Source organism: Gymnoscopelus braueri (genome assembly GCF_963280865.1).
Source record: "Gymnoscopelus braueri genome assembly, chromosome: 4".
NCBI lineage: Eukaryota > Metazoa > Chordata > Actinopteri > Myctophiformes > Myctophidae > Gymnoscopelus > Gymnoscopelus braueri.
This window is the reverse complement of record NC_137605.1, coordinates 18,574,082-18,584,541: the sequence shown is the minus strand read 5'-3', so window position 1 is coordinate 18,584,541 and position 10,460 is coordinate 18,574,082. Positions and strand designations below refer to the sequence as shown.

The 10,460-nt window shown below is 43.6% G+C and overlaps 1 protein-coding gene across 2 annotated transcripts in view; it reads left to right on the top strand.

Moving 5' to 3' along the window:
- Positions 1–873: 873 nt before the first annotated feature.
- Positions 874–10,460, top strand: part of LOC308083969 (poliovirus receptor homolog) — a 137,186-nt gene continuing 127,599 nt past the window's right edge. Inside the window, exon 1 of one of the 2 annotated variants that reach the window (XM_080426416.1) lies at positions 874–1,339. In XM_080426416.1, the coding sequence (XP_080282542.1) occupies positions 1,255–1,339 (85 nt within the window). In that variant the 5' untranslated portion in view covers positions 874–1,254. The remainder of the gene's footprint in view (positions 1,340–10,460) is intronic. The other variant, XM_080426417.1, reaches the window with a different exon arrangement.

Sequence of the window (10,460 nt, the reverse complement as noted above, 5' to 3'; positions counted from 1 at the left end):
ATAGCAAAATACACAGCCTTGTAAGATTTCGACAATAAAATTATGATTTGGCTTTACGGCTGTCAGAAACAACAGACCGGTTATTTATTAGCCATGAACACACGACGGTCGTCTGTCACGACCGTCATGGATGAACTTCAACTTGGTGTTTGCACTTTCTTCATTTACGGCCCGTACATCTACATAAACGTTCAGATTTCAAATATTAAGTGCTTACCCCTTGGCCACGGATGTTAGAATTATGTACGGCCCCTAAGAAGTACCCTTATCATCCGTATTGTTCAATAAAAGCATTTTAATCCAAACGGTGGTCATTTTCTCATAGAATTATTAATGTATCAGAGTGCAATACACCTCCTAACCGATAGGGTCACGTAGTTAAAAGCGTATGGAGAAAATACGGAGAAATGGCCACCAATCGGATTAAAATGCGTTTTATTGAACAATACGGAAGATACGGGTACTTCTGATGGCCCGTACATAATTCTAACATCCATGGCCATGGGGTAAGCGTTTTATATTAGAAATATGAATGTTTATGTAGATGTACGGGCCAAAAAGGGAGAAGGTGCAAACAACAGGTTGAAGTTCATCCATACACGATACATGGCTGTCATGATATGACAGTCCTGTATCAGGGGGGTGTCTATATATTCAGGAAGCAGCTTTCTTTCTTCCGTTTTCTCTTTAGTCTGTATTTGTTTATTTATTTCTCTTAATATGGGAGGGGAAAAAAAGACTTTTACCTGCTCTGTTGATTCCCAATCTCTCTCATGACCCAGGCGGCCCTAATTGCTAATTGAGAAGAGTGAGTATGATGACGCTATCTGTTTGATGACATCACATAGTCGCTCAGCCAGCTGGTCGAGCGCTCTCCTGGAGTCAGTGTGAAACTAGTTGGTGGAGGAACAAGCACCGTAGATCAGATCCACACAGCAGCTGACTTGACTGTGTCTGTCCAGAGGAACATTCCACCTGTGCGCGTTGTTGCTACAGCGAATTTGGGAAGGATTGTCCCCGGCGAATTTAAACAAGACTCCCTTTAAAGAAGCACAGTGAAGGACACTACTTGAAAAGGAGCTTTTTCCTCGGACCTCTTTGATTTGTTCCCGTCGGTCAGCGCAATAAGTTTTTACTCGCGGATCAGAAGGTTTTCTTATAGACAGGAATTACTTTTTAAAGGTGTTTTTTGGCACATCGACTCTCGGAGACTACCTGCCTGTGGGGGTTTCATAAAGAGCAGCTGTAGTCACCATGGCGAGACATGACGCTCCAAAGTGGCATGACTGCACAAAAATGATCCTGCTGCTCAGCTTGGTTACGTTGGGGTTTGTTCACGGTAAGCAACTGTTATGATTACTTATGATTTTTATGATTTTTGTTTATGTTTTTCTTTTTATATTTGAATAATACGGCTATTTTCTGGTTTATTCAACCGGGGGAAAAACATACCCACCTGTCAGGAAGGTGACTGGTTTGGAGAAGAAAAAATGTCCAGGTGAATTGCACACACTGTATCAAAGTCCTGAGTTATATGACCCCCTTTATAGAGGTGTAAACGGCCTGTATATGTTTTTTAACGTGATAATTCGATTGTGGAAATGTATAAGAGGTGTATATGGGTCAGGTGTCTGTTGTTAAACGGACCATTATTGCCGTGTGGTTTCGGTCATATTTTGTAGGGAGTTTCGGTGACTCAACCAACGCCATGTTGGGTGTTTCTAAGGTGTGGCTCCCATAGGTGTTGTTCTCCTTCAGGTGCCACCAGTGGGGCTGATATAGTATCTGTCTATTATATTTCTAATGGCGTAGCCCAGTGGTTCTCAACCTGTGGGTCGGGATCCCCACATGCTTTGTTTGGGGGGTCCCCATGATGACAGTAAAGTGGCAATTTAAGGACTTTCAAGACCTTTTTAATACCCAAAAGAAAAATTAATAAAGTAATCAACAAACTAAACCATAAAAACTGGTTAAACATTGGCCAAATTGTCAAATAATATAAGAAAGAGGCAAAAATAGTGAAAATAGCTGATCTACAAGCTCCCAACGCCTGGCGTTGCTATATCAGCTATTTTCACTATTATCTGTGGAACCGTAAATGTAATGCCTCAACTTCTTCATTACAAGTGCTTGTCAGGGTGGGGGTCCCCAGTTCAAATATGATTATTTTTGAGGGTCGCGGCCTGAAGAGGTTGAGCAGAACCAGTGGCGTAGCCCACTGTCACTGCTTCAAAGTGTCTTCCATGGCATGACATATTCCATGAAACCTCCATTCCTTCAAGTCCCGTCTCTCTTTTATTTTCTTCTCTATGCGCGCATCAGCCTCTATTAGTTCCACTCCAGCTGAAATAAATGGGGTTACGCATGGTTCTTAATGTACACTGTCAGCAGCAAAAAAAAAGAGAACCTTCATTATTGTCACACATAAAACGATTGTCACACTCCAGTTCCAATTTACAACTTCATCTGGCTCTACGTCATTTTCCCATGGCTACCTCTGAATATATTTTGAACCACTTCGACCTTTGAGGTTTACTTCTTGTAAAGCTGAAACCCGTTTATTTGAAGCTGGCTGATACCTTTGATTCCATGGTAACCTGTTTTATGCCTTTGAATTATTAAAGTGTTTTCCACCGCCTTGGGCTGAGGTGTAGCCCTACAGTTTGCCAGTAACACCTGTAGACTGGTTGAATACTGTAAGGTGAAACCAGACTAAACATTACATTCCTGACCCCCGGGTAAATCATTAACATATGAATGCAAACTAGTTCAACATTCTTTCTGCCTTCTAACTGGGCTTATTTGTTTTTGTTCGGTAATTAGGGCATGCTATGTATGGGCTGGCTTCCTGGCATAGCAACAGTGGGTATTCAGTAGATGGTAGCTCTTGTGAGTTAATAACATCCCATAAACACTTTCACTAGCTTTTGACTTATTCATGCAGTGGACTTCTATCCTCAAATCCATTTTACAGAATAGCAAGTGCACTTGGGGGCAGGGTGGGGGATATAACAAAGACTTTTGAATATTTATGAACTAGGGGAGGGGAAAAAACAGTTCGAGTGAACACTACTATATTTCTTGTTTATTCAAGTCATTTTTCAAAGAGAACCTCTGCCCTCCTTTTCGATATTAGTTAAACTGTTTGACTTCACTGGGCAAACTTTTGTCTCATACTTTGCATTTTTAGCTAACTTTTCAAATATTGCTCCCAGCTATGAAATGTAGCTAAACACTCATCCTCAATCCTTTTAGTTCTAGGAGCAGAGAAACAATTGGATTCTCCACACAATTTTCGGTTTCATATTGGCTCGGATTTACTGTAAAAACTTCAATATTGAGTTTTAATATGTTTTTAATTAAGACCGGCTTCTCTAGCACAGTCAGAAATGGAAGCTTTGAAGGTAGGAGGCTAGTTTAAGCTCTGAAATTACACTGTAATATCCCCTAACAATTAAGTCTGTCAGGGCCAGGCCCCCATATGTGGGTCAGAAAAGCTTGACCCGTTGCCATGGAGATATTTTTTATTGAAACAGCGATGGGGGGGTGGAAGGGGGGTTGGGGTATGTGGGCTGTGTTGTCTTTATGGCTGAGTAAGCTGCCTATAAGCAGGGGGTGAGTGGCTGGCTGGTGGGCGAGCAGGGTCACGGCCAGGGGAAGGGAAATGCTTCATCTTTCCAGACAGAAACAGCAGAAAGCCAGTGCCTGGAATCTGGATGTTCTCTTTTTTACCTTGATGATGCAGTGAAGCCCGTCCACACACAACGAAAGCTACTTGAGATGCTTTCGACGGCTCCTCTCGGGTCGCGAGGAAACAGGTGGCCTTTCAGGAAACTTGGTGCAGCATGAGAGGGATCTCGTTGAGTCACAGGGTTACGGCGTGGAGCTCCGAACGGGAAACAACTGATTCAGACAGGCGATGACCCGTCCCTCCCCCCTGCTCCCCTCACAAACCCCCAGCCACCCGTCTGCCCACCGCCACTTGAAGCCCCTCTCTCTCTCTCTCTCTCTCTTTCCCGCCATGCCTCACAACCCTACCCCACCCCTCCCTTCCCCCACCCCTGGTACATACAGGGGCCTTGTTCTCCAAGCTTTTATTTTCTGCCATCTTTCATGCTCTCCCCTGTCCACTGCTTTTGTTTGAGTGACGTTAAGCCATTGGTTGATTCAAATGCTGTCTCGCTCCTCCTCCTCCTCCTCCCCACAGCTTCCCCTACAGACTCAAGGCCATGCTGTTTATGACTTGGATCAGGGGAGGGGGGGGGGGGGGGGTACAGGACAGACAGACAGAAGTGACGGGGGGAAAGAAATCTTTTTTGTTGTTGTGTGCGGAGTTTGACCCAAAAGTATTGTTTTGTTCTAGCCAGGACACAATGGTGTGATGATTCAACGTGTTTTCCATGCACCAGATCTGCAAACGCAATGCCATAATATAGGATATGTTCTAGTACAGTTAATAGAACTCTACCCCACCCAATTCACACACACAGATGCATCCCCCCATATCTAGGTGCCAGGTTTCTAATGATCTCACACGCTGTACTATAGCCAACAACATGTAGACACAGAACTAACCACTTTCAATATGGCATCACTAATTTGGGCATGTAATGGGGAAAACATTTATAAAAAATGTAAAAATAGCAGAAATTGTAATCGGTCCTCTGTCCAGTTTTTGGCAATACCCCAGTGGGAATAAAGAACAGTCAGGAACTAACTTCTCTGGCTTAAGTGAGTGGAATCGCTCTCCTACGCTGCCCCCCCCCCCCCCCCCCCCCAATACTTGCTGAGAACAATCTCATTTCTCCAGGTCTGTATCCATTCATCATTACCAGCAGGAGGAGCAACGTAACTCGCGTTCCCACTGTCTATTAAAAAAGAGAGGCGGGTAATTGATGGATTATGGGAAGAGAGTAGTCGTTTTCTGGCCCTAATAAAAGTAAAAAGAGGGAAAGAAGTAACTCTTTAGTATCTCATTAGTCCCGCAGCTGAAGTATCGGGGAGGGAGCTTGTTGGGGGTTTTGTAGTAATGGCTGTCTAGGCTAGTTCCTATCATTATGGAAATGAGCTGTCCTAGCCCTTCTCGCACCAGCCCAGTAAATGTCAGAAGGATTCTTAAAAGGTCAGGTGTGTGTGTGTGACTGTGTGTTAGAACATTTTGCTCTCTTTCGCTTTCTCTTTTCTCTTTTTGTCTAGATTATCCAAGGGATTATTAAGGGAATACTTCACCCTGTGATGGCTTGAATACATACATCGAATTTTTGTTTATCACACATTCCTTTACGGTGAATGAAGGATCCAAAAATGAAGAGAATATAATTGAAATAAGAAAACAGCACAACATTATTATAACTGTTGATAAACTCCTAGACAACTCTCACAGTGCAATCCAAATGTCCTATATAGTCCATGTCAGTACTTACAAAACAAGGCTTTTTACCTGAAACTTTGTTTAAACACTTGCTTACACATGCTAAACATGCTCATGCAGGAATGCCAACGTACATGCCTGGGCGAGCAGCTTATGTTGAACTCTATATTATGCACGCCAAAAAGTTTACAGCCAATCTTTAAAAATATATATTTCTTTAACCACTTAAAGGAGTATTTATGTTTTTGTCGCATTCCTAAGCCAATAATTTGATGACCGGCGGTCATCAAATTATTGGCGTAGGGATTGCGACAAAAACAAACCTCTCTATGAATTCAATGCTTCATGGGGTGTAATTGATAGAAAATCATTCATTTTTGGGATGCACTACTTAAGCCCTATATACTTTATATACTGTATGACAAATAGTGAAAATGGCCGATACAATGCGTCACATCATGAGCTGGTAGATCAGCTATTTTCACTATTTTTGAAAAACTTTGGGAAATTGTCACCTATATTGACATGCCCAAAATAGGGATGACTGAGTTACTGTGGTTAACCTGCACTGGAAAATGCACAGACCCTGTGCATAGTGCATACGTACACACAAGCTGTACGTATCCATTCGCTAACACAAGCATCTTACTCCTTACTCCTGCCTGTTTAAAGGACAGATCAATACCCCTCTACTTGTAATCACCAGTAAGGATCAGTTTATTCTGACCTTAAAGTGTTTTTAAATTTAAGGCCTAATGGAGACATGAAAGTAATACTAATCAGATTGTGTGTGTGTGTGTGTGTGTTAGGGGTGTGCCGATATATCGTCCCGCGATATATCGCGATACGTTTTCGTGACGATATGTATCGTTTTGAAAAAAAAAAAAAATCGTTTTTTTTTTTTTTTTACAATAATAATAATCAGGCATGCAAACAGCCCCGAGGTGAAAAGGGTGACAACATGTTGTTTTTTTTCGGGTCAGGTGTCACACTATTGCCCTATTTGGATTCAAAACGGCTATTGTAGCTGAAAAGCTACAAGTTTGCGTCTGAATAATGCAAAAACAGAATTATTTGTTTGCATTTTTTCTCCCCCATATATTTTCATAATAAAAAAGTGCGTATCGTATCGAAATCGTATCGAAGTTGTGAGCCAAGTATCGTATCGTTTGGTGAAATTAGTGTATCGGCACACCCCGTGTGTGTGTGTGTGTGTGTGTGTGTGTGTGTGTGTGTGTGTGTGTGTGTGTGTGTGTGTGTGTGTGTGTGTGTGTGTGTGTGTGTGTGTGTGTGTGTGTGTGTGTGTGTGTGTGTGTGTGTGTGTGTGTGTGTGTGTGTGTGTGTGTGTGTGTGTGTGTGTGTGTGTGTGTGTGTGTGTGTGTCACCTGTGGCTCCTATTAACAGAATATCTGGCTAATTCAGTGACTTAAGTCAATTATTAGACTTCCCATCCGAGAGCATATTAAGTCAAACATCTTTTCAGTGTTCCCTTCATTAGTCCATTCATGTCACCGAGAAGGAATGATCTGAAGCCCACGGAACCCTTTCTGGATGCATGGAGATGAAGCAATATGCCGACCAAAGTGTATGCAGAGCACTTTTAACGGCTGCATCGAAAACCATTTGTGCCACAAAGCTTTTTTAATTTTGAAAGCTATCTGGCATGAGCGTAGTATTGATAAAATCACACAAGGCCCTGCTGTGTTTCAGCAACAGCTTTTCCCTACGTTTTTTACATGCAGGAAAAAATATTGACGGACGAGGTCCAGCGTAATTATCTTGCTCTGTGGGTTTCTCATTACCACTGGCCAGTGACACAAAGGACGCAGGGAGGGGTATTGTTCATCTGGCAAATATTATTACACAGGACAGCTAGACGTGTAGATAGGCAGAGAGGTCGATGAGCACCAGTCACTGTCTCAGTTTTAAGCAATATTGGACGGAGGAGACAATTGAATGTGCATGCACGCGCACATGCACGCACGCTCGCACTCACACTGAGCTAGTGATAAATGAGGGTGACAAACCCATGGCTGCTCTGAAAGTCGGATGCCATTCCGATAATGAGGAAGAGTCATCACATCACAGGATGAAACTGTGTTGTCTGTGTATTGAAGCGTGTGTCGGGATAGTCCGTGTGACTGTACGTATGCTTGCTGTGTCTAAAGGAGTGTTTCGTCGTCTCTCACCCACCCTACTATCTCCCACAGACATCTGATCTGCCGACATTTGTTTGCATCTTGGACGGATTTCTCTCTCTGTGTTTTTCAAAGTGCGCTTGTGTTCTTCCCACACTCATGTAATGATGGTATCTTTTCTGCCGATGACGGAGCCAAATACTGATGGCTCCCTTTCGATCTCTATTCCCGTGTTGACATTTGTCATCCCTAGTCCCTCTGTCTCCTACGAAGACACGCATGTGCACGCTTGTGGGGGCCAATGTCAGTCCACAGTGAGGTAACACAGAGAATCACCCCCTGGGGTGTACAGGGGCTGGCAGGGTTTGCCAGATTGCTGGAGTCTGTCCCTGTCCAAGATAAAGAAAAATGAGTAGAAATTTGAACTCGCCCCCTCTCCTCTCCCTTTTTAAAGGAATGCCAAATGTCATTAAAATGAATAGGACAGTGAAGGGCCAGGGGTTTTCCAAAAACATGACCACAGCGCAGGTCAGTGAACGTCGCTGGCAGCCGTCTCGGGGTTCACATGGTATCTTAACAAATGTTTACGGGACGAACACACGCACGCGCGCGCACATACACACACACACTCATTAGCTGGACCTTCCTGGCAGCCATCTGGGGTCAGACTGTCACCTAAAACACACAAGTTCTTAAACACACATCAAAGCTGATATTGCTTCACTGCAGGAGACACATTCATAACATACTGCACCCTCCCACATAATGTGTCAGCAGATAATGGGGAATTTTAGGGCTGCGCCGTTTTCTGTAATAGCATGTCGTCATCTTATTGCTCTAGCATGAAAAGCACCAGAAGGTACGCACTACGCAGTGAAGTCCCCCTGCACACACACACACACACACACACACACACACACACACACACACACACACACACACACACACACACACACACACACAATATTATGTCTAAACCATATGTCTAAGCATACCGTGCTGGAGGAGTGTGTGTGTGTGTGTGCTTGTCAAAGACTGTCAGTTGAATAAAATACTTTGGCTACTAAAAATGTTTTGTAGTAGGAAGTAGTCACTTCAAGTTATATGTAGCAATATATTTATGATGCCATATCATAAAACCTTGATACCACAGCCACCCAAGCCTAGAGTCCAAAAAGGCCATCCGTACCAAAAACGATAACGTAAAGATAACTATAAATAACAATAAAACTAAAGTGGATGGCAGAGTCCACACCACTATAACGACAGTGGTGAACTGTCAATCAAAATCCATCTGAATTCACAGAGAGTCACATTCAACGATGTGGATGCTCACATAATTATCGGTTATAGTTAGCTTTGTAGTTGTCAGTCATGGTGTGGGCAGCCCTTAAATTGACTCGAGATGAAGGCAGCAAAGCCTACCCAGAAAAGGACCTTTTTTATTTTATGGGCGTTAAATTAACATTGAGGATTTTACTGTGTAGTTGTGATCATTTTCTTTTTGTGTGCAAGTTGCAGGGTTGTAGGTCAAAGCAATCCAACCAAGCAAATTGGCGGAGTTCACTAGCATATCGTCTGATAGCAGCTAAAACCCTCTTCACATTGAGAACAACATAATTGACTGGAGTTGGTAGAAGGCTCTCCTTTGGTTCTGTGTCACCCCCCACTGAGTAGCAGCCTGGAATGTAAGAGAAGAGGAGATGGAGGGGATAAGGTGTGACATCATTTTTTAATTCCCCCACCGTGGCATCTTGGCAGAGAGGATAAAGGAGAGGATTTGAAGATGGTCTGGTTGATGGAGTGAGCCAACCAGGCCCACAAACTCATCCGTTCATTTCTAATTTAAGCCCCCCCCCCCCCCCCCCCCCCCCGTTTAACATTTTCAAATACTTTTTTTAATGGCGTGGGAGCTGTCTATTGCTGACGGCAATGAACCTATTAGAATAACCTTTCTTTTCCTTCATTGTTCTCCGACCCAGATGCCCTCAAGTCTTTATCGTTTTATTTTCTTCTGTCTCTCACTCATTCTCTCTCTCCTGAAATCCCCTCCATGTTGTACTCAGCAGATCTTTGTATGGAACTGAGCACAGAGGAGGCCCTTGACAATGTCCTCGCTGTGTTCTGTGCATAAACGTGCATGCGTACACACCGCGCGCACGGCAGAATCTCATTAGCAGTCACCTTAATGTGTTTAAATCTAGTGTGGGAGGTGGAAGGGCAGTGGTTTGTGTTATCGATCCCGTATTGAGTTGCCATTGATTGGTGGATGATGCGGTGTCCTTATGTGTGATTGAAAACATTTCAGGGTTGCCTTGCTGTTGTCGGAATGACACCACAATGAAACATCTCTCTCTCCCGGACTCTCATTCCATATCCTCTATCCTCCCTCCTGGCTACAGTCTGAAAAATTGCAGTGGCTTCCACCGCCCTTATGCAGTTAATTCTTTCCACACCTTACTGTCTGTTTTTTTTTTACAGCCGACACAGTCTTCCATGTCTCTCCTTATTAACGATTTACACACCTACGGTATGCTTAACAGTTCTCTCTCTCTCTCTCTCAGACACATACATACACATGCATACACGCACAAATACACTGCATCTTAGTCACATCTGACTTTGCGAAGGTCACGTCAAATTCACACTTATCAGAGGCAGTGGACAGGCTGGCCACGGCAGGAAATTGAATTCGGTGTGACAGGGGCCTTGTCACAGCTCCAGGCCCTGAATATAGGAGTCATGGTCCTCCAAACACACACAACCACCACCACCAGCACCCCACCCACCCACCCTCCAAAATCCTTCTACACAACCAAGAGCCTTCAAATCAATCATCGTTCCTCACGTACTGTACACATCCCCCTTATCTGACCCGTCTGAGATTAAAAATGGAGCAATCATACAGCAACAACAGATGGGATGTACTGTTCCTGCATATTTACTGTCTC